The sequence below is a fragment of the Lutra lutra genome, chromosome 7 (genome assembly GCF_902655055.1).
Source record: "Lutra lutra chromosome 7, mLutLut1.2, whole genome shotgun sequence".
Classification (NCBI taxonomy): Eukaryota; Metazoa; Chordata; class Mammalia; order Carnivora; family Mustelidae; genus Lutra; species Lutra lutra.
The window spans coordinates 19056959-19081764 of NC_062284.1; the positions used below are offsets into that span (position 1 = coordinate 19056959).

General features: G+C 49.7%; 1 protein-coding gene across 2 annotated transcripts in view; it reads right to left on the bottom strand.

Annotated features, from left to right (window-relative positions):
• PCSK6 (proprotein convertase subtilisin/kexin type 6) overlaps window positions 1-24806 on the bottom strand; it is a 182365-nt gene that overhangs the window by 11818 nt on the left and 145741 nt on the right. The window contains exons 14-19 of one of the 2 annotated variants that reach the window (XM_047736488.1): window positions 13822-14001; window positions 13614-13652; window positions 7879-7981; window positions 6739-6935; window positions 5146-5233; window positions 1087-1190 (exon numbers count right to left, since the gene is read on the bottom strand). In XM_047736488.1, the coding sequence (XP_047592444.1) occupies window positions 1087-1190; window positions 5146-5233; window positions 6739-6935; window positions 7879-7981; window positions 13614-13652; window positions 13822-14001 (711 nt within the window). The remainder of the gene's footprint in view (window positions 1-1086; window positions 1191-5145; window positions 5234-6738; window positions 6936-7878; window positions 7982-13613; window positions 13653-13821; window positions 14002-24806) is intronic. The other variant, XM_047736489.1, reaches the window with a different exon arrangement.

Consider the following 24806-nt stretch of genomic DNA (forward strand, 5'->3'; position numbering starts at 1 on the left):
AAAAAAAGCTGAACTGCGGGGGTCGGGTGGGGGGTGGAGGATACTTCCCCGTGCCAAGCTCCCACTGTGGTGGGGTTGTCCCCAGAGGACACATCCCCTGTAGGCTTTGGGGTGCTGGCCTTGATCATAGCCCAGCTTCTTGTGGCACGTCCACACCTGGAGAGCACAGCTGATGCCCACATGGGGCTCACGTGGCTGCTGGGGGGTGCGGGATGGGGTGGGAGGTGGGGGCTGTGCCGCTCCTGCTAAGGGCCAGGTCGGGAGGAGAAGACTTAATCTGAAGTGTATCCGAGCCCACAAACTCATAATGCACTTCAACATCTAGTGCAAATAACTCTGCAACAGAAAACCCCATAAAACGAACCCATTCTCGGCTCTTCTGCATAAAAACAGTGCCGGGGAGACATCTGCGCTATCATCTTTGTGGGGAATTATAATACACATAAAGTTGTTTATAGAAGCCTTTTTCTCTTTGAATAAAATGTTCAAAATAAGAGATGCTAGGTACCAGGAAGGCAGGCTGTGTTTTGAGAAAGCCTCCTTCACTTTCTGCCCCCTCTTCTCTGAAGCTTTATAGTCTTGCCTTTCCAAGGGTAGGGCCAGGCCCCAGGCAAAGAGCAGTTCCTGAGGGCTTAGCATCACTCCCCGGCCCCCAGAGCATCCACAGCCTGGCTGGGCTTCTCATGCCGGGAGACCCCGGCTAGCTCACTCAAAGTGAGGTCTTACGGGTTTTCTTTATTTTGAATTTTTAAAATAGTGAAGGAAAGGAACAGAACATCAAATTTCCCATAGTAACCATTTCTAAGGGTATGGTTCAGTGGCATGAAATACCGTCCCCACCATCCATCTCCAGAAGTCGGTCAACTCCTCCAGCTGAAACTCTGTACCCATTAAACACTAATTTCCCCCCTTTTCTCCCAACCCCATCCTCTGCAAGGGTCCCTGTGATTGAATGTTGCAATACCCAGCGAAGCCCAGGGAGTCTTAGGGTTTTCCTAGCTTCGAGACAGTTCGCCCAGAGTCAGTGACCCAGGCTCCAACCGTCTGGCATAGCGAAATCGAGGCCCCTGCAGGCGGTGAACTCACCCACACAGGTCTGGCAGGTGTGATGGCATTCCCCACATCTGATTAGCTCAGAATCAAAGTAGGTGCCCGGTTCACAGTCTGGAATGCAGCTGCCCCGTGCAAAGCTGTTAAAAGAAAAAAAAAAAAGCGTGTTTTCATATCCCTCCCGAAATTTTTTTTTTAAAGATTTTATTTCTTTATTTGACAGATAGAGAGATCACAGGTAGGCAGAGGCAGGCAGAGAGAAGGGAGAAGCAGGCTTCCTGCTGAGCAGAGAGCCCAATGTGATGCGCAGGGGCTGGATTCCAGGACCCTGAGATCATCACCTGGGCCAAAGGCAGCCGCTTAACCATCTGAGCCACCCAGGCGCCCCCCCCTTCCAAAATTCTAATGAAATTACAATCTCTCAATCGCCTTTCATGAGAGGAAAGGAAAGTTGCTAAAGCATGGCTCTTTGTGCCACTTGAGGTTCCAAGCTAATGAAAGTAGGGAAAGAGTGGTCTGAAGCCAGCGGGAGGTCCCCCAGGAAGGGATGCCCCAGACCCCCACCCCTCCCCTGCCGGAAGCACCAGGCTCCTTCCCCAAATCCCTGGTGCTGAATCCCTGGGCTCTCTCTTGGTCTGTGATGGCTCATGAACCAAACTGGAAGCCAAACCTGGAGAGGAGAAAGTGAGCTTGTGTGGGTCCCCCCTGGTGGCGGGCTGGCTCAGTCTGGCCGGTCCCCCCAGCCCGCCGTGGCAAAGTGTGAGTGCTGATGATGTGTGCCTTGGGGTGGCGGTGGCCAGACGGGTTTTGAGAGCCCGACCCACTCCTGCCTCTGCCTTGCTTGAAACCTTCGGTGCCTCGTGAGGATCTGCACATAAAATCCACTCCTGGGACTGGACAGGCCCCACCTGATACGGTTCCTGCCTCCCTGTCTGACCTCGTCATGCAGCCAAGTGTGTGGATTCTAGAATCGTCTCTCGAGCTGGACTGCCCACTCTGGGAGCCTGCCCTGGTCACTTCCTAGCTCTGCCACCGTGACCGGGGGTAAGCCAGCATCGGCTGTCCCCTCACCTGTCTCTTCTATGCACTGGGACAAGCTTGGCTTAAATTAAATGAGCCAAGGCTCGCGAGACCTGCCACGGCTGTCTGGCACACAGTAGAGTGTCTGCTACGGGGGTTTCCTCACTTCGCCAGATTACACTGTGTTGGATGTGCACATTGTAAGCTGTGTGCCACCAGGCACAGGGGACAAGGGCTCTGGCGTGTTGGCGAGATTCAGAGAATCCTATGTTTCGTGGGGAGAAGCCAAGGGGTCCGGAAGCCTCCCTGCATCCACAGCGGGACTCCAGGGCGCCCGAGACTGGCAGTTAAATCAAATGCTTAGTAACTGATGTCTCCCCTCAAATGCTTCCTGCATTTATCCCCTAAAGAGATGGATGGCCGCGAATCAGCAGCTCAGTGGCTCTCACCGCTTTAACGTGACAGCGATGATTTGAAGCCACAGCTTAAAAGGATATTGGGCAATAAAAGGAAGCTTTCTGTGGATTATGGCTGACGATGTTTCCCGAGTTTGCGTGCCCCTCTGAATGCTTGTCATGGCAGGAACCACTGCTTCCATCCGTGTGGTTCCTCCTTGGCAGGGACTTTCTGTCCGTGACCCTGTTCCTTACCTGAGCAGCTGACCTCCTCTTTCCCACAGGACCCAGAAGCCAGCTCCCTGGGACTCCTCCAGTGCTCCCAAGGCAGGAAGCAAGTTCTGATGAATTGGACCCACAGAGCCTCCTCCACAGCCCCCAACTGCTGACACCTGCCTGGGTGTCAGCCCAGCCCAGCCCAGGTGGGAGATGATTAGAATAGCTCCCTGTTCCAGGCCCCCCCAGCTGTGGCCACCAGCTCAATGTCACCTCTCCCTTTGGGGACCTCCTTCCTTGACCACTTCATCCTTCCACTGTTAATCCTGCCTCGTCCGCCTAACACGTTTATAGGACCACAGGTGTGATGTGTGACTCTGGGGGTCCTGTTTCCCTTTCCTCTCCCCAGACTCCTGGGAGCTTAGGCCGTGGACCCTCTTCTCTCCTGATCTTCCTCTCCCTGATCTGGAAGAGTAAGGGCAGGCTAAGGGAAACCTCATGAAGGCAGCACTTCCTAGGCGAACAGTTTCCCCAGTGAGTAAAACGGGAGCAGTATTATCAATATCCTAGGGGTGTCTGTGTGGCTCAATCAGTTAAGCATCTGCCTTCCGCTCAGGTCCTGATCTCAGGGTCTTGGGATTGCGAGGCCCACATCACGCTCCCTGCTGAGCAGGGAGCCTGCTTCTCCCTCTGCTCCTCCCCCTGCTTATGCTCTCTCTCTCTCTCTCTCAAACAAATAAGTAAAATCTTAAAAAAAATAATACCCACATCCTAGGTTGCTATGAAGATTTAAATGAGGCATTATTGGGACACCTGGGTGGCTCAGTTGGTTAAGCGGCTGCCTTCAGCTCAGGTCATGATTCCAGCGTCCTGGGATTGAGTCCCACATCAGGCTCCTTGCTCGGCAGGGAGCCTGCTTCTCCCTCTGCCTCTGCCTGCCATTCTGTCTGCCTGTGCTCACGCTCTCTCTCTCTCTTTCTCTGACAAATAAATAAATAAAATCTTAAAAAAAAAAAAATGAGGCATTATTGGTGACAGCACCTGGAACAAGGGCTTGTAAAATTTTTCTTATCAGTACCTACTCCAGAAACATTCAGCTCTACTGATGAATCCCAGTCCTGGCAACACCCTCCTCACCTGGGAGCCTGTTAGAAATGCCTAGCCCAGGGCTCTGCTGGGAGCTGTTAGGCCAGAATCTGCATTTTAATTGGAGCCCCCGTGATTCTTTGGCCATACTGCAGCGGGGGAAGCACTGATACCCCCCACCCCGCGATCCTTCCCTTTCTTCCATAACATACAGACCCTGGTTCTTCTAGTCCCTGGACTATGGGAGTGTTTACAGCACAGTTTCCAACGGAATGTTTCCTAAGCTAGGCAGTAACTTGGAGGAACAGGTAATGTCTATTTGGTTGCATTCAATGGGCTAAACAAACATTTCAATAGATTCCAATAAAAATCATTAACTCAGGGGCGCCTGGGTGGCTCAGTGGGTTAAAGCCTCTGCCTTCGGCTCAGGTCATGATCTCAGGTTCCTGGGATCGAGCCCCGCATCGGGCTCTCTGCTCAGCGGGGAGCCTGCTTCCTCCTTTCTCTCTGCCTGCCTCTCTGCCTACTTGTGATCTCTGTCTGTCAAATAAATAAATCTTAAAAAAAAAAATCATTAACTCAGCAAAATGTTTTTACAGCAGATGTGTGCTGAGCTTGGTGGGAGAGGGAAAACCAGGAATCTAAAAAAGCATCCTCTGGAGGCAAGCTCCCAGAGCAGGAAGGAGATACCAGAGCTGGGAAAAAAAAAAAAAAGAAAGAGAGAGAGAGAGAAAAGGCAGAGAATGGAGAGGAGGGAGGGTGGGCTTCGCAATGCCCCCCAAGCCCTTGACCAGACTGGGAGAGGCATGGGAGTGGATACCCTTACTGGTGCCTAAAGATGGGAGCTCCTTACCTTTCCAGCAGCCAGTCCACTTTATATGGTAGGGTTGTCCTCACCAGTTCCCCAAGTACTGCATAAAAGGTAGAGATTTTACCTTTCCCCTAACTTTTTACTTTATTATTTTATTTTATGTATTTTTTAAAGATTTCTATTTATTTATTTGGAGAGAGAGAGAGTGAGCACAAGCAGCCAGAGGGTCAGAGGCAGAGGGAGAAGCAGGCTTCCGGCTGAGCAAGGAGTCCCATGCGGGGCTCCCTCCCAGGACCCCGGGATCGGGATCGTGACCTGAACCAGAAGGCAGATGCTTAACCCACAGAGCCACCCCGGCGCCCCCTAACTTTCTGTTTTTAAACATCGGTTTCCAAGTGGAACTCTGGTTCCTACAGACTCAGAATCTTTACCTTCAAGGGCTTTGGGCCTCTGCTTTTATCTTTTAGGAAAAAGTTGCCTAAACTTGGTCAGCCAGTGACAGAAACAAACAACAAAAGAGCATAGACACTCTGTTTCTGACACTGAGGTCTGAAGGGACGGGCTTACCTGAATCCTTCTTTACACACAGTACATTTTTCTGGTTCATCGATGCACTTTTTACAGCTTGGGTGGCATTTAAGGCAATGCTTCTGACCTGGAGAAAAAGAAGATGAGGAGAAGAGAAGAAGCAGAGACGTGAATCAATCCTGGGCAAAGAAGACTCTGGCATTTCAAAGCGGGCTTGGTAGAAGAGCGTGTCCCCGGTGTCAGCCCCCAGGAGCGGTGATGTGATCGAACAGCCAGAGGCCATGTCCACACCGCAGACCCCCGTGTGGGATCACAGGTCTCTCTCCTCTCCCTTCTGGAGTAAATTAAAGCTCTTGCACAACCTCGAGGCTTTAGAGGAGGTGGGGGGAGGTGCAAATATGATAGAGTTGGAGCCTAAAGAGGCCTCAGAGCTGCCCTCTGGTGCCTTCATAGGGGACCTTATCAAAAACTTGGTAGTTACAAAGACTCAGACATACATCTAGGACACCCAGCACACCTCCTGGGGAAATGCTGGGTCACGGCAAACCCCAGGAGCGTTTGCCTGTTCTGATCGGGTCTTTTCTCCCGGCGCCTCATCATCGCCACCTGGCGTCTGGGCCTGGAAGCTCAGGGCTGCTTGCTACACGTCTGTGCCTCTTCCTGGGGCCCCACAGGGGGCATTACACACAGGCAGCAGGTGTTCAGGGAGGACGCTGGGTCAACGAGGGTGGCTCATTCTTGCCTTGGGAGCAGGGTGGGGATGGAGGAACCTATACCTGGAAAACGGGTCTGGCTGGCAGCCCAGGGCAGGTGTTTGCAAAGGCTGTGAAATGCATCTTGCGAGAGAATGGCTTTTCCCTCTACAGGGATTCTGGTTCTTGGATGGCTTTAGGTCTATAAAGACTTCCTGGCTCCTTCCCCAGAGGAAGAACCGTCATGCCATCACAAACCCGATCAATGATCCCTCCCACATAGCAAGAGCCTCTGTGGGAAGGTTTTGACCTACACAAATCGACAACGTCAAAACGGTAGCTTCTTTGAACTTGAGAACTATCCTCTGTCTGTTTAACCCAGTCCCTGTCTTTTGCCTCTTCTGGGGTGACGTGCGTTGGTGAAACCCTGGCATGGGAACATGGGAACCTGGGCCCCGGGGCCCCGCCCATCCACCCACCTTCCTGGGCCTGGTGGAATGGCAGGACACCTGGGTTTGTGGCTCTGAGTTCAAGTCCCACCTGTGCCATTACTAGTTGTGGGCCTGGTGCCACCTCTCAGCTTTGTTCCCCCATCTGCAAGACCAGGAAAGCATCACCCCCACCCCCTTAGGGGTGTGGCCACTGCCTGTAAGATGGGCCACAAAGACTAACCCACCTCTTCTGAGCCCAATTAACGCTGGCCAGGAGGCTCCTCTTTGTTTTTGAAGGACTGAAAACCTTCCGCCTGTACTCGAATCCTGATTTCAACTCAGCAGCTCTTCCTAGGAAGGGCTTTTTCCCAATGTCAACTACCAGGTCCATAAACTGGTGCCAGATTCCCTGGGGAAATTCTCCCAGGAGAGGGGACCCCAGCCCAGGGTCGGGGGGTCAGTGGGGAAGGACTGACTCATCATTCCTGTGCACACAGATATGCACTTACTTTCATCAGCATAAAATCCAGCAGGACAGAATGTCACACAGGTGTTCATCTCCTGATGGTGATAGAACCCACGGCGGCAGGACAGGCACTGGGTTGGGCTCCTGCCCGAGCAGGTTTCACACCCCTTGTAGCACCGGCGACAGCGTCTTGCTGTTGTGTCCCCAAAGTAGCCCAGAGGGCACACGCTCACGCACTTCCTGTGGGAACAGGAGCCACAGAGGACATTACCCACCCGACCCCACCACCACCCTGCAAGTCTGCGGACTGCTGGGTCCTGCTAAGGCAGAGCGCCTAGCTGGAGAGGAAATTCTAGCTGTCCCTCCACCCCACAAGTCAGCAAAACTCAGAGGGAAACAAAGGCCTCAGGGTGAAGGTTAAACCCTGAATGCCCATGGACTTGGCGAGCCCAGCAGAGAGGTCCCTAAGTACGCAGGAGAGGGTCCTGGACTTGGATCAGAACCTAGGAAGGCTTGCCTTTCAGTCTCCCCAGAAGAGGCGTTCAATGGCACCTGGGCGACGGCATTTGACTTTTGCGATTTTTAGCTCTGGTGCAACCTTACCACCCTCCCTTGGGGAGCTAGCCTCATGGGCAGTGAGCAAAGACAGCAAGCAGGCTCACTGCCTTTGCCTGGCGCAGGATGAGTGTGTCTGCATCTGGGAGCTTGAGGAGCCCATGCAAGTCACGCCCATAGCCCTGCATGGCTGCTGACTGGACCCTCGGTGGGTGGGAGCTCCCCAGACCTGGCCTGTGGTGCTTTTTGAACAGTACTGGCTTCTAAAATGACATTTGTCTCTAGTTCCCAAGCGGTCAGCCTTGGTCCACTCAGTCTCCCATTTCTGTTTAACAAAATGGCTAGAAGATGGTTTATGAGCACAGATATCTTAAGGCCACATACCCTATGATTTCTCTGTCGTGGGCATGAATTACTTGTGTGATGAGGACAAGAAGTTACTAAAACTTATACAATTCCAAAGTAGTCAATCTCCATGGGATTTCCTTTTTGGGGCGAGATGGTATGACATGACATCATAAGGAGGGTACGAGGCTATGGGGGGACTAAGAGCACAGCCGGAAACAGGTCACCTTGGTGGCTCTCTGAGGGGCTCCAGGACATGCAGTCAGAAGCCCCAGCCCTTTACCTGCTGGTCTTCGCGCTCCCCAAGCTGAAGTGGACACAGTTCAAGCACTGGTCTGCTTTGGGGCCGTCACAGCCCTTGTCCCCACACTCCGGATGGCACAGACCTTAAAGAAACAAGCATTGTCTTTCACCCAGAGAGATCCCTTGTCAACCCAATGCAGTCCCCTAAGAGCCTGTGTCAGGGCATCACAGCCTAGGAGGGGCGGGAGAAGCTTCCTGAGAGAGTGGTGGGGCTGCCGGGGCTGGAAAGACTGTCCATCCCAAGGCAATGGGGCTATGACTGAGAGCTGAGCCTGGCCCTGGGCTCCAGCGTCTGAGGGTCTGATGACTCCAAGGGCAGCCTGAGGAAGAGGGAAACCCATCTGGGGACCCAGATGCACGAGCCGAGCAGGGTGTGATGGCAAGAGAGAGGCTGAGGACACTGTTCTTTAGGGCACTCCCCTGCAACGGCGGTCATGATCCTGGGGCCGGCCATCTCTCCTGATTCCCACGGTGGAGGACAAAGCAACGCAGGATGGGGCGCCAAGGGCATGAAGGAAGCTGCCACCAGGCAGTGATGATGGGAAGGGAATTAAGCAAGAAGGGTGGAGGAGAGGATTCCCTGCGTGCGTTGGTGGGAACAGGATGGATCTGTGAGCTCAGCGCCATGGGGTGCGGCTGACCCTCAGTGGGGACGGGATGGGCCCTTTTCTGCAAACCTTTGCGGCTTCCCTCCCTCTTGCCCTCTGTGGTGGGCCACCCTGTCTTCCCCCATGTCCCCTGCAATCCCCGCATTCTGACCCTGGGGCCTGCGATGGAGAGCCATGCAGGGAGCTCTCTGGCCCTCCAGCAAGCCTGGAGGGAGGAAATGCTGAGTGCCCTCAGACCCGGGTGGGGCAGGTCCACAGGTGTCCTGTTCACTAGGCCTGAAGAACGTGACCACAGCATGCAAAGAACAGCACTGTGGTGGGACCCTCCGCCTACCTTACCCCTGACCCCAGTCCGCCGGCTCTGGGCAATGGCTCCAGAAACCCTCCTCATGTGGGGAGGGACCCAGCAGGGTATTATGAAGGCTTTTGAGTCTTTAGAAGAAAAAAAGCCTTCTGTAAGGTTCGAGTTGTTGGAAGGGGTGGGGAGCGAGTTCAGAAGCAAAGAAGAGGTGATTTGCTGGCCACCAGTGTTTTCATGGGGATGCAGGCAGAGACAAAAGTCCCCATTCTCTGCTGCCCACAATGAGTCTTTGCTGAGGTGCACAAAGCCCTCTTCATTCGTCCTTAAAGGGCCTGCAGACCTTCCTAGTGTTAGACCCGGTTTATTTTGCTTCCCTCCCCGAAGGTTTACTGTTGTTGATATTTCCAAAGTTTTCATTGTGGGTCCCACTGTGAACCCCTTTCAAGGCTGCGTTCGTGCTGGGCTGGGCTGGGGAGGGCTCTGCAGTCGGTGCCCCCAGTCTGAGTTCAAGCACTCGGCCTGCCGTGCCCAAAGCTTATCACGGAGCCTACCCTCACCCACGGCCCTCCTTCCCCAGCTCCAGACTGCTGGGTTTCTTGTGCAGTCAATTCTCCTTTGATTTGATTCCTGCCCACCTTCTTCCAGGTCATTCACGGGGGAGAGCTTCAGAAAGCCTTGCTTCCTGCTGCCTTGTTTTCTATGACCCACAGCCCTGAGTACACAGAGGAACTGGATTCCTGGGCTCTGCCCTTCCCACCTAGCCCCTCCTGCAGTGGTCCTGAGGATACTACCTTTAGGACCACAGTGATTTCTCCCCCCCAGAAATCCAAGGGAACCAGCAGGTCTGTCTTGCTTGATAAAGTAAACAATGTCTTCAGTCTTAAGGACATTGGCGGGGGACAGGGAGGAGAAAGAACGATTTTCTCACTCTATCCTGGCATGGGAGACAGGAGCCCCGGGAGGTGGGACTGGATTAGGGTTGTTTGTTGCTATATTCCCAGCACCTAGAAAGGTGTGTGGCATAGGGCAGGTACCCAATCGGTATCAGCTGAGTGGCTAAAGGGTGAGAGAATGGATAACAGAAGAATAGGTGGAGGGGCGCCTGGGTGGCTCAGTGGGTTGGGCCTCTGCCTTCAGCTCAGGTCGTGGTCTCAGGGTCCTGGGACTGAGTCCCACATTGGACTCTCTGCTCAGCGGGGAGCCTGCTTCCCCTTCTCTCTGCCTGCCTCTCTGCCTACTTGTGATCTCTCTCTGTCAAATAAATTTAGGACGAAAGAAAGAAAGAAAGAAAGAAAGAAAGAAAGAAAGAAAGAAAGAAAGAAAGAAAGAAAGAAAGAAAGATGGGTGGAAATTGGGAAACATCCACAAACAGAATGTTCTAGAATGTCCCAAGAGAGGGACAGCCTTGGGGGAGGCCTGGTTCATGGTGTGTGTGGACTGGACTTCACTCTCTTCCTCCCTCCCGGGACCCTTTGTGGTGGAGAGGTTGGTTCATAACCCGAGGGAGCCCCGTGTAAGGCTGGGATCCACACAACAGTGAAGGCAACAAAACCCGACCAGGGGGGTCTAGCTGACCAGTGGTGGGCAGCCCCCAGTGAACAGCTTGGTAAGACACTGCCCAGGGCAGGATGCTTAGATGAGTCTCCATAAACTCTCTCTACTCCGGCTGTCTACCTGAGTTGTCTCAAAGAGCCCAATATCGAGATTCGCCTCTCGATGAAGTGTTCTTGGACTCAGTCGTCTTGGCTGTCTTCTCCCACTCACTCCATCACTCTTAAGATGGTGCGTGTTTTTTTCAGAAGGCGGGAGCACGTTCCTTGGGTGAGCATATATTCCCAAGGCTCCAGACAATGAGGGGAGCGCGATTCACACGCTGACTAGCCTTGGTCGCCCAGCTACACGGTGTTACGGGTGTTCCGATGACACAGGCTTATTTGGAATCTCTACCTTAAATCTTTTGGGGAGAAGATCCAGAAGTCAAAAAGCCCTACCAGCAAATGTTACAAAGCGGCTTGGGAGTTCTAGAAGGCCATTCTCATCAGGTGGTGCTTAGACCAGTATCCAGGAACAGGAGGACTTGCTAGGTATCCCGATATGTCCCCTGCCCTTCATGTCATCCAGGAAAAGTGTGCTAGGACCTCGCTGGCAAACCACTGGACATGAGGTGGAGGAAAGGGGCAGGGGGTGGCCGACTGCAGATAGGAGGTGCGGACGAGACTAACAGACCCCTTTCACGGCAGGTCTAGCCTGCCCTCCTGACAGCTTGTGACCCTGGCCTTGGCTCTGCTCCTGACCCCCAAGACTGTGACCCTACACAGTGCTGCACTGGCCATGCCATGCGTCCTGATTATCAGCTCCCCCGTGCCCGCTGAGCTGTCCTGGAATGTGTCCAGACAGAGGCTTCGGGGGCTCTGACTCCCCTCAGAGCTGCGTGGCTGACTACACTCTCCCAAGCCATCTTCAGCCCACATGCCCCCCCCCCTCCTGAAACTGAGGCTTCCCTTCCTTCTCACGACCTTCTGTCCTTCCCTCAAGGCCACTCTCCTGGAGCAGCCCAAGCCTATCCCTGTGGCCCGCCACCATCCTGGCTTCCCTGGCTACCCGGAATCACCTGGCACAGCCTCCAAGTTCCCCCACACCTGCTGAAGCCACCTCTGGGGTGGCCCCCCTCACTGGCACACCTGGTGCTCTCCAGCAGCCTCCAGCTCATGTCCCAGCAGGCAGGCCACCACCACAGGCTCTCCATCTTCAGGATGCAGCCACTCACGTTTCCCTGGCACCTCACCCAGCCATGTGGCTACTGCCCTGCCTTCCTGGGGGACCCTCCAGCCTCTCCATCTCCCAGCCCTACCCCCTCCATTGGATTTCCATACCTTCATTGACTTCAGGAATCCCAGACTCCACCACTACTGTGGATTTCCACTTGCCATTGCCCCGGGGAAATCACTATGGCCACATCCTCCATCCCCGTTCCCAGGAACAATGTTGACTGAAAATATGACCACGGCCATCGGCTCAGCATCGGGGCCGGCCTTTGCCAGGGTGGTTCTCCTGCCAGCTCTGACCAGGCACCAAGCACCCGTCACAGGAGTCGGGGAGCCTGGACTCTGTCTCTGCCCCTTGCTCACCTCCTGCCCTTCATCTCTTGTCCCTGGGAGCACTGGCCCCCCATCTCTGCCCCCCAGTGCAGGGCTGTCCAGGACCCCCTGTTGCCATCGCCTGGGACCACTGCTCCGTCGGACCTCCCTACCCCTTCCCAATGCATGGGCCCTCGGTGGGGGGATGCGGGTGGTAGTGGCTACCACCAGGGTGTGCTCCTCATCCCCATGCACCTCTGCCTGCGGCCAGTTCTCCGAATCCTTGAGAACCTTCTCCCCCAGGTGAGCACCCCTGCAAACTCCTGCTTCAACCCACCTTATCTCCGCTAAAACTGCAGAAAGCTCATCATAATCATGGGGCCACTTCAAAATCACCCTCTTTCTCTGAGCTTCTGCACTGGGGCCTATCAGTGACTCAGCTTCTTCCACAAGAGCCATGGATGGGCAGCCCCATTGCACAAGCCCTTGACCGCAGTATCTAACATGGCTGCTCCCTCCCCCCCCCTTCTTCTCCCCCTCCTCCTCTTCTCTCTCACCGACCTCCACACCACAGCATCCTCCTGATCTCACCCCTCTCTTGCTCCTTTCCTGTCTCTGGCTCTTCCTGCTGTGACTGGCCTGCCTGTCTCACTTGCCCCAAGACTGTAGGGACCTTCCCTGAGAGTCTGGAACACATCCTATTCCCACGGAGATTCCCCCTCTATCCATCCAGGCCGGGCTTGGGGAACACTAAGTCACTTGCCGCGCAGGGCACCCTATTTTGTGAGATTCCAGGATAGTGTAAGATTAGAGTCAGTAGCAGATTTTAAGAAAAAAAAAATCAGACCTTTATTAATAATTACTGATTCTTGCCACCACTTATAAATCACAGGGGGAAACAGCAGGTTAGTCCATACATAATTCAATGCTCCATCTTAAAGGAACAGCAGAATCAACCATTCAACCAACTGAATCAACCATAATTTATGCTTGATATGTATCAGTGGAATTCTCTGTTTTGTTACTTTTCTTTTTTCAGAAGCTATTAGATAACTCAAAACATCAATATCCTTAGATATTGCCCATCATTTATCAAGCAGCTGGAATATTTAGCTAAGGGAAAGATGCCCAACCAGAAATACTTGGTTTCTCACAAATCACCGTGGGATGGTTCAGAGGGAAAGGAAACTGACATGCTAATCACAACTGTGCCCAGCCCAGTGGCTCCAAAAGTCTGAAGCCATTCTCCAGGCTGCTGTCTCTGTGCAGGGGGGCTGGAGGTCCAGAGCCAAGGGGCCTTATGCTGACAATGGTATGGCTGGAGAAGGGGGATTCACGCAAGGCATCTCTATTTCCTGTGAGATGCTTAACCCCTTCTTGGTGACATCAGTATCTACTGACATAAGGTCCTGAGACCTTCTCCTGGGCCATCATCCCAGCCCTCAAGGGGAGTCAAGACCTTTTCTGGCTATGTTCATTCAACCTAACCCTCCTGGGTCTAGTAAGACCTGCATCCTTCCCACCTTCTGGCTATAGGGACAGAAAGTGGATGGACTTGAGAGGGTCAGGAGGCTGAGACATGAGACAAGAGATTTTGAGGATGAGATGGGGTCTCAGGAGGAGGCCCATTAGCCAGGGGGCAAGTCCCAGTTCTGGTTGGGCAGATAGAACCTTCTGTTTCCCGGCCTGAGAAGGTTGGAGAATACTTACTGGTTTGAAGCATACTTACTGGTCTGTACAATATTAGGAGAGCCGTGGGTGGAAGGAGCTGTGTGAGTGCAAATTACCATCATTATTACAACTTCCAGGAAAGAAAGAAGACCCACCGTCACAATCCCCACCTTTTGCCAGGAACGGTCCCACACTTTAAGAGCCATGGTGGAAAACCAAAAGTCAGAGGCTGGCCTGGCCATCTCCTCTGGCTACAAGTTCATTACCTGTGTAGTCCTCTTCGTCCTCAGGAACCTCGGTCTGGGGTGGAGACAGAGCAGCCTTGGGGGGTTCCAACACGGGGGCCGAGAGCTCCAGCATCCGAGAGCGTGACTGATGGGAGCTGAAGGTGTTGTATGGGTGCTCAGCGGTGCCGTACAAGATGAGGCTCCACTCCTTCAATTTCCCTGAAAGGCACCAAGCCCAGAGTCACTGGCCAGCCTGAAACTTCCCCCAGAGAGCTGTTGAGGGGCCTGGCCCAAGTGCGAGGCATGAGGCTCCCACTATAGGGTTCTGCACCCACTGTCTTCCTTCCTAGTCACCCGAGGATCAGGGATGCACCATGACTACCCAGGCCGTGTTCCCTGTCCCCAGGTCTCACTGTACCTCCCTTGACTGGTCTCCCCCCCATCCCCAGAGAGCAGATCTGGGGCCTGGCCCCGAGCCTTGCCCCATCTGCTTCCAAATAGGACAGCTGGGTTACACCAAAGAGTCCTGCTATTAGGAGCCCTCACCACGGACCGTGGGAAGATTGGTCTTGGATTCCTTCCTCTGTAGCCCGGCTAGGTGGGCAGGGAAGGGGGATGCGGTGACATGGTAGTGCAAACCCAAAGGTCCGAAGAGGCCGAGTGTAGGGAGGACATCCTCAAAAATGGCAGGATGAATGGCACAGATGCCAGACTATGTGGGGGGAGGTGAGAGGCATGGGAAGGACAGGGTACACGGAACATGTATGGGGCGGGGTAGGGAGACGGGGCAGGGGCAACAGGGACCCCACCCCGCCATCCACCTCCACTTGGGAATGATGGTCCGTGCTGTGAGGTCTTCCCAGGGGTAAAAAGAAGTGAGAAACCTTGACTGCAGTCTGCAGGTGAAATCTGGGATGTTAAAAAGCAGGTCAGAAGCCAAGTTAGATGGGTGTGGGGGGCCAGCCCAGGTGCAGGCCGGAAGTCTGACCTTCCCAGCTTCACTCTTGTGTACCTGAACAGTCAGAGCAGTGAGACCATGTGGAGATCACTGCTGTCCCTCCTGTGCAAATGAGGGGCTGTGGTCCACTGTGATCAGCATGGACCCACCATGGCTCCAGCCCAACACAGCCATCCAGCTGTGGAGCCCCTCCAGGAAACCCTCATGACCGGCCACTGGGACCCAAGCTGGGGACAGTGGCTTTGCCAGCTCCATGTCTGCGTCAGACAGAGACAAATCTCAGTCCTTCCTCTTTATTTTCTATCTCTGGGGCTCTTGGCCATCAGAGAGATTTCTCTCTTTAGGTGAGAGAAATGAGCACTGATTCTTTGCTGTTGACTTGTGTTTCTATTGTCACTTCTGCTCCTATCACTTCCCTTCTTGGCTCTGAATGGCGGGCCATCTGTCCTTAGATATCTGGCTATATGCTATCTTTTTTTTTTTTTTAAGATTTTATTTATTTGTTTGACAGAGATCACAAGTAGGCGGAGAGGTAGGCAGTGGGGGGGGGGGGGGAAGCAGGCCCCCTGCTGAGCAGAAAGCCCGATACGGGGCTTGATCCCAGGACCCTGAGATCATGACCTGAGCCAAAGGCAGAGGCTTAACCCACTGAGCCACCCAGGTGCCCCTATATGCTATCTTTGCAACATGGGCAGCTCGGCTGGTATAACTTGGATCTTTTGTTTGAATTCCAGGAATATCTTACTCTCCTGAAATCCTAGAACAGGTGGCTCCTGCTTGCCCACATACTCCAGAAGCCTGTGGGCTGTGATCCATCCTGTCCAAGGTGCAAGTGGAGGCCAGAGGCAGAAGGGGCCTGTGCGTACCAGGCCACCCCCCACCCATGCTGTTCTAAGTGGTGTGTGATGCTGATTGGGTTATACCATGTGTCACACAGCCACACCTTAGCCAACCAAGGTCCCAGGCCCCCGAAGCCTGCAGCCCTCAAGCCGTCCCAAGTTAGCCCCTGCATCCGTGTGGGCCTTTCCCGGCCTGGCCAGGGCTGGAGGAGGCAGGTCCTTTAATCTGCAAACACATTCCTAAGCTACTTCCTAGGACACCGACTTCCAAAGGGCCCGGTTCTTCTAGACGCTCCCTGGCCCTTTCCCTAACGCGTTCCTATCACAGGCCACAGGCCACAGGCCACGAGAAGTACTTGGCGTGGGTGTGGGTGCAAACACAGTCCCTGGTTGTGAATTATCATCTGTTCTCAACCTCTGGAGACCAGACTGGAGCCAGATTTCCAAACCACACAGGAGCCAGGCACGTTAACGGCAGGGCAAGGAACTGATGAAGGTGGGGAGGTGTGAGAACCACACAATAGGGAGCAAGGCTCTGTAAGCTGTCATTGGAGTCAAGATCTGTTTCCACCCTCTAGCGTGGCTCCAGAAACACCCACCAAGGGGTGTTGCCACTAAAATTAGATTTGCATTTTCAGATATAGCTTTGGTAGGACAAACAAGAGAGGCCACTCTGAGCTCAGGATTAGCACCCACCCAGCACAGGGAGGGAGAGTGGAAGGAATTCCAAGAAACCAAGACAGTAGACCCTAAAAGTTCTCATCACAAGGGGGAAAAAAAAATTTTTTTTTTTTTTTGGTGTGTGCGTGCATGTCTATATAAGATGATGGATATTAACTATACTTATTGTTTCTCTAAGTGTGTAACTGATGAGGGAACAGAGGCTGGCTGAGGACAAAGCAAAAGGCTGACACCCGGCAACCTCCCCAGTCCCCAGTCCTGGGTGGGACATATGTGACATTCTTTTTTTTTTTTTTAAGATTTTATTTATTTATTTGACAGACAGAGATCATAAGTAGGCAGAGAGGCAGGCAGAGAGAGAGAGAGAGAGAGGAGGAAGCAGGTTCCCTGCTGAGCAGAGAACCTGATTCGGGGCTCGATCCCAGGACCCTGGGATCATGACCTGAGCCAAAGGAGAGGCTTTAACCCACTGAGCCTCCCAGGCACCCCCATATGTGACATTCTTTAGGAATCTCCCAACTATCTTAATGTTAATACCTTGCTAGAGGGAAAAATCTTGACAATGACAAGGTCTCAAGGCATCCGGTATCTTATAGGTCTCTTTAGGAAAGTTCTATTGAAACCTCCCGTTTTCCTTACCTCCCCGAACCCTATCGTACAGAACCTGCCACCCCTCACAACCCCGGGGTAGCAGCTGTCTCTGCCTATGGGTCCTGTCCCTGTGCTTTAATAAACCACTATTTTGCACCAAAGATGTCTCAAGAATTCCTTCTCTGTCATTGGCAACGGACTCCATCCCACTGAACCTCACCTATATTCTAAAACTTCATCATAGCTATTGTGCAGTATAGGTAAGTGATGTCCTTATTCTGTATGTGAATCCACTTGGACCCTGCTGGGTATCAGTCATATCTCAATAAACTGAAAGGATAAGACAAAGAATTTCAAGAAACCTGCAGTAGACACTGCCTTGTTGGGGAGGCTAGGGTTCAGGAACAGAAAAGAGACTTCATTTTTTATTGTATTCCCTTGGGGACTATTGATTTTTTTTTTTTTTAAGAGCTTCAGCGTATATAATTTAAGAAGAAATTTAGTTTAATGAAAAAAAAAAAAAGTGGTTGTATAGTCAAAGAAAAAAACATTTTAAAAAACTGTGGTACCCAGGGCTTTTGGTTTATGTTCCTGAATAAGTAATACATACAAATAGCTCAAACTCCAAATGTATGAAAGGGAATACAGCAGAGCCTGCCTCTAGCCCCATCTCCGGGCCACTGACTCTCATACCACAGGTGACCCAGTTACTCATTTCTTTTGTATCTATCCTTCCAGAAGCATTTTACTCTTTTTTTTTTTTGAAGATTTTCTTTATTTATTTGACAGAGAGAGACACATCGAGATAGGGAACAAGCAGGGGGAGTGGGAGAGGGAGAAGCAGGCTTCCCGCCGAGCAGGGAAAAGGCAGCCTGAGGCGGGGCTCGATCCCCGGACCCTGGGATCATGACCTGAGCTGAAGGCAGACTCTTAATGACTGAGTGACCCAGGCACCCCATTCTTCTTTTTTTTTTCTTTAAATATTTTATTTATTTATTTGTCAGAGAGGGCGGTGGAATGCACACAAGGCAGGGGGAGTGGCAGGCAGAGGGAGAAGCAGGCTTCCTGCTGCGCAAGGAATCCCCCCATCCTCCCACCCATGCTGGACTCAATCCCAGGACTCTGGGATCATGACTTAGGCCAAAGGCAGACACTTAACCAACTGAGCCAAGCAAATACGAGCATATGTTCTGCTCTGTCCCCCCCCCCTTTTTTTTTTTTTTTTAAGATTTTTTATTTATTTATTTGACAGAGAGAGATCACAAGTAGATGGAGAGGCAGGCAGAGAGAGAGAGAGAGGGAAGCAGGATCTCTGCCGAGCAGAGAACCCGATGCGGGACTCGATCCCAGGACCCTGAGATCATGACCTGAGCCGAAGGCAGCGGCTTAACCCACTGAGCCACCCAGGCGCCCTCTGTCCCCCTTTTTAACACACCTGATAGAACCTTCCACACCTTGCTTTTTCCATTCACAATGCATCTTGGTGACCTTCCCATCACTGAATCAGAGAGATGCTGAGTCATTTACTTGAGGGTCCCCAGCTGATGGGCATTTAGGTTGTTTCCAGGTTGCAATTACAAAGAGTGCCATAACCTTGGTCACATGAAGAGGGACCCAGGGAGATAAAAAGAAGTCCCCATGGGTGACCAAGTCCCAGTGCCGGTTCCCTCCATGCTCACCATCCCCAGAGTCTGCTTTCCTTTGGGGAGATGACTCACCTGGGTACAGAAAACCACAGAAAAGTAGAAGGAGAGCCCTCAACAGAACTGCCTTCTGAGGCAGGAGGATTTAAAAATGTCGGCCTGCTTTGGTCAAAGCATTTAACCAGAACCTATTATTTACTATTCAAGACACTCAACATGCCTGTTCAAGTTTACCCTGACAAACACCCAACCAGTACCACTAAATTCCTTAATTTCCAGGAGGGGGCGTCTTCAAAGACAGCCAAATCCAAATTCTTTGGTTTTTCTTTTTCCATCAGATTCTTGAGACTGTAGAAGAAAGAATGACAAATCCACCTGCTTAACCACTTGGGGCGGGCACTGCCAGGACTCTGTCTCCAGATGTCACCAGCAAAGGCCCGGGCAACAATAATTGTGGGAGAGGTGGACGGTAATCCTGGTTAATGCCAATAAATGGCTTTATCATCATTCACTATCTTCAGTGCAGCGTTTCCCCTCAAAGAATTGAATTGGTAATGAACAAACAGGATTATTCCCATTATTCAAAGGAAGAACCAGCATTAAGGGAGCCTAGGGTCTAAGTTGCCAATAGGAAAGCACCAGCCATCACAAAGCTTTTCTCTGCCCGGAGTTTTGAATCAAGTGTTAGAAATCCTCATTAGAAATCCTCCAGAGGGGAATTTACAGCTGGAGACAAAAGAGGGTAGAAGTGGGAACAAGGTTTTGTGAGGCTCAGGACTCTGAGCTAATACTTCTCAACTCTTGAGTTTTCTTTGGCCATAAGAAGTTATGAACAATAAAGAATTTATTAATCTTCCCTCCCACCCCTAACACTGAAAACATGCAGGGAGCAATTCTTTAGTGAAAACATAGTAAAGAAAGAGAGGTCTAAAGAAAAAAAAAATCAAAAAATACTTTTCAGTCCCCCCCCCCGCCCCCCAGTAAAAGGTTTTTTTTCCTTGTAAGAGCCAGGGAACCTGACTTAGAAAGTTTACGAAGTTTAATGAAGAGGTTTGGTGGAAGGAATAAAAAAGGCTCACCTCCCTCTGTTTATAAAAATATACAAAAACACTTTAAAGGGGGATTTTATGGTATGTGGATTATATTTCACTATATTTCAATAAAGCTATTATATAAAATACTGTGTGTATATATGTATATATCCACACACATATGTGTGTATTATACACACATGGAGAGAAACCCCAACATTTACTCAATAAATTTAACACATAATTAAAAATTCACTTTAGGTCCACATTATGACAACTAGGAGGAAAATAAAGGGAATATAGGAAATGACCTGGAAAGGACAAGGAAGAGTGAACACATGTGTGGGGACCCCCCAACCTGTGTGTGCTCACCCTCAGAGCCCAAAGTAAGACAAGGGAGATGGGAGAATCTTCCCTACGATCTTGTAGTCATAAAAACCATTAAAGAGGATATTTTCAGCACCAGGAAAAGGACCTAAGAATCCAAGCTCCAGCATTCATTTAGGTGAAAGGTAGAAACAAATCTACATTTGGTGAAGAAAAATCGTTGTCCTGCACGGTAATGCACAAAATAGCATCTTCCTTAATGGCACCAATGAGGTGAGATAGGAAATGCTCAAATACCACATTTTTTTTTTAACATTTTTTACCCTTTTCAAAGTCATGAATTAACAGTTTGCCAAGTCAAGTAATGCTACACAGTTGAGGCCAAGACAGAAATCCTTTATGTCACCTTTTCACACTTTGAGCTTGATTAAATAAATGTTCATATGCTATGTCCTAGTTTCTCAATATTAGACACTATCCAATGACAGCCTCCCTAGGACATGGTCACATCCCCTCCCATATCCCCAACACTCTTTAACACCATTTCTTACTCAGTATTTAGTGTCTTCTCCCCCAATCCACTCCAATTTCATGTTGTAAGAGATTTCCTCAGGTCTTCTAAACTATCTGTTGACTTTCTAATTTTTGCCTCATGTTTGTAATCTTCAGGGCACTGATCTGGTTCTCCCAATGCTCTTTTCTCAAAATGCAGAAACCTGTTCTTGTTTTATAGATGAGATATTTCCTCTTATCCTTCCTGAGGACACCTATGAGATAACAGAATTTATATATTGGTCTGTGCCCCAGATCTTGGCACAGAGCTCCTGAGACCCTATCATTTCCTAATTGAGAAGGACAGTAGGAGCATCTCTTGTTATAATATTTGTCTTTGACCCTGTCCCTGACTCAGGACTCCTAAAACCTTGTACATTCCTAAGCATTGTTTGTTCTATGGAGATGACTCTGGTTGGGCTTCTGGTCATCAAAAAGACCAAGCTATGATTAGAAGCATGGAATTTTTAGCCCTGTCCCTCACTTCTCTAGAGAGGGGCTAAAAATAAAGTCAGTAATTGATCATGCCTACATGAGAAAGCCTCCTTAAAATCCTAATAGTATGTGGTTTGGGGAGCTTGTGGGTGGGCAAACAAATCCACACTGGAGGGGGATGCACCCCAAATGTGCAGGGATGGGAGCTCCTGCTCTCAGGCATCCCCAGTCCTCACCCTCCCTATGTATCTCTTCATCTATGTATCTGTACCCTTTATCATTTCCTTTAATAAACTGGTTGAGTGTAAGTAAGTACTTCCCTGAGATTTGTGACTGACTCCCAAGAGAAATTCTTTAGAACAAAGATCTATGACTGGTGGGTCAAAAGCAATGGTGATAACCTGAACTTGATACTGGCATCTGAAGGGGATGTGAGTGTGTAGGTGTGGTGGGCAGTCTCGTGGGACTGAGCCCTTAAGCTGTGGGATTGGATGCTATCTCTGGGTAGATGGTGGCAGAATTGAGTTAAATTGTAGGACCCCCAATGGGTGTGACCAAGAATTGCTTGTTGTGGGTCAAAACCACACACTTGGCGACTAGAAGTATTAGAGGCGAAATGTTCTGTATGAATAGTAAAGGAGATACACAGGAGGAAAACACTGTAGGGAATACCTGGAGTTTTCCCTACTCGGGGAGGAATAACTGAATTTTCCTATTTTATACGACCAATTATAGTTTTTCTAAAGTTTTCTTTCGCCGCCTGACTTATTCTTTCCCCTCCAAGTTTCTTCTCTAACGCTGGATAATTTCCTCAAATGTCTGGTGGTCCTCGTGGGGATCTTTTCATATTCAGTAGTAAGGTACTCAAAAGCTGATTGGAAGCTCTGTGTGCTGGAATATGGAAATGTACACTTTTTTTTGTTCATTCATTTTGTATATGGCAAACTTGCTAGCTTGTACAATATGAGAAAAGAAATGTTATCATAATATGTAAGGCGGCTCAGAGGTAAACATGGCTTACATAGTAAACGTAAACACTTCCCACCAGAACAATGGAGGTCAGAGGAAAATATATTATCTTTACAGTGCTAAAATCATGTGTGTGTATGTGTGTGTGTGTATACAGAGAGAGAGAGAGAAAGAGAGAGAGAGCATGAGAGGGAAGAAGGTCAGAGGGAGAAGCAGACTTCCCGTGGAGCTGGGAGCCCGATGCAGAACTCGATCCCGGGACTCTGGGATCATGACCTGAGCTGAAGGCAGTCGCTTAATCAATTGAGCCACCCAGTTGTCCAAAATCGGATATATATTTTCAAAGATTTTATTTATTATTTTGAGAGAGGGAGAGGGAGCGAGAGTGAAGAGAACATGAGTGGGGGGAGGGGCACAGGGAGATGGAGAAGCAGACTCCCCACTGAGCAAGGAGCCAGATGTGGGGTTCGATCCTGGGACTCTGGGATCATGACCTGAGCCAAAGGCAGACACTTAACCAACTGGAGCCACCCAGGACTCCAGAAATCTGACATTTAAAAAATACTGCCAACGCTGGAGTGCCTGGGTTGAGCTTGTCTCACTCTTGATTTCAGCTCAGATCATGGTCTCAGGGTCATGAGACTGAGTCCCTTGGGTAGGGTTCCGCACTCAGCATGGAGTCTGCTTGAGAGTCCCTTTCTCCTTTCTCTCTCCCCCTCACCCAGTCTCTCTCCCTCCCAAATATATAAATAAATACAATCTTAAAAACAAACAAACAAACACGAAAAAAACACTGCTAACCCAGAATTCCATATCCAGTGAAAATACCATTTGAGGTTGGGTGGAGTCTTGGAAACCTCACAAGGATTGCCTCAAAACAGAGTCAAACTCAAAGAGTCAACAAATGAACAAATACATTTTTAAAAACAAACAAATCAAACTGGTTGAAATAAAGACATTCTGAAATAAACCTTGCCTGGGCCAACTCATAGCCAGCATGACAACATGATAAGAAATGAAAAAGGATATTCTTCAGGCAGAAGGAAAATGATACCAGATAAAAAACTGGATCTGCAGAAAAGAATAAAAAGCACCAGAAATGGAAATATGCAGATACACAAAAAAGAGTGGGTTTCCTTCTCTTACTTTCTTTAAAAGACAAAGACTGCTTAAAGCAAAAATATCACTATAAAATGGAGTTGGTAATATATACAGAAGTAAAATATATGACACAATCATAGCACAAAGTCGGGAGTTGTGGGGGACAGAAAGACACTGTCCTTAGGCTCTTATATTTGTGAAGTGTGAAGCCGTGTGATGATAACTCTAAGTAAACTGTAATGTATTAAGGATACATATTGTAATCCTTAGAGTAACCACATGAATATGGCTAAAAGTTCAATAAAGGAAGTAAAATATACTATTCAAAATTATTTAATCCCCCTCTTCCAAAAAAAGGGCAGGAAACAAGAAACTTTTTTTTTTTTAAGGGTTGGAAGGGAGAGAGAGGGAGACAGAATCTTAGGCTGACTTCATGATCTGCACAGAGTCCAACAGAGGGCTCGATCTCATGACCCCGAGATCACAACCTGAGCTGAAACCAAGAGTCAGACACTAAACTGATTGAGCCACCCAGGTTCTCCAAAGAGAAGCCTTTTAAATATTGTCAGATTTTGCTTAACATTGAACTTGGAATTTTCATAGGTTCTTGACTGAGACTGGCTGAAAATTCTCCATAATGTGCTGTTAGGATTTGGCATAAAGGATACACAGGCTTCATTCAACTCCTGGGCACTGTTTCCCTTTTTTCTACTGTGTGGAAGAGTTTATGGAATATTGATGTTATTTCTTCCATTTGAATGTTTAGTGGAATTTGCCAATTCATCTATCCAGCCTTGAGTTTCCTTTTAAATTATAGAAACAATTTCTGAGGATAATTTTAATCTTTATTTTTGTGTGTGTCAATTTTACCAAGTTGTAATTTTTTTTTTCTTGGAATTGCCTATTTCCCTTCAAATTTTTTTCTTTCTTCCTCTCTGTTTTGGTCACAAAGTTGTTTATCGTGCCTTCTCCCAGTAACTTTAATGTATATAGGATTTATCATAACATTCTTCGTTTTCATTCCTATAATGATATATTCTTAGTTTTTTGCCTTGACTGGTCTTCCTAGAGGTTTATCAATTTTATTCGTTTCTTCAAAGAACCAATTTATGGTTTTCTTGATTCTCTCTTCCATATCTTTGCTTTCTATTTTATTAATTTCCGCTCTTAACAACATTTCCTTCTTTCTGCTTTCTTTGCATTGATGCTATTGGTCTTTCTCTACCATCTTAAGTTGGATGCTTAGCACATTAATTTCCAGGCTTTCCTCCTTCCTAATACATGCAGTTAGGGTCATAAATTGATGAGGGAACAAAAGGCTGGCTGAGGACAAAGCACAACCCCACACCATGCAACCTCCCCCTACCCTCCACTCCTGGGTTGGGGGGTGGTGGACACGTGTGACATATCTTCCAGGAAATTCCCAACTATCTTAATGTTAATACCTTGTTAGAGGGAAAAAACAACCTGAATGTGACAATGGCAAGGGCTCTAGGTATCCTGCCAGTCTTCTTTAACATATGAAAATCCTTTTGAAACCTCCCTTTCCCTCATCTCCCCCAACTCCCAAGTATAGAATCAACTACCCCTCAATTCCCCCTCCCCCGACCCCCTCCATCCCTGCCCTGGCGGCAGCTCCTTCTGCCCAGGATCGTGTCCCTTGTGCCTTCATAAAACCACTATTTTGCATCAAAGACATCTCAAGAATTCTTGCTTGGTCGTTGGCTCTGGACCTCACCCCACCAAACCTCACCTATATTCCCAAAACCACATCAAATTTCTCTGTCTCCATTACTCCACGCTGGCATTCCACTTGTTTGCACATGTGCTATTTTTATCATCATGTAGTTTTACATATTTTCTCATTTAAATTATAGTCTTTTTCCTTGGACACATG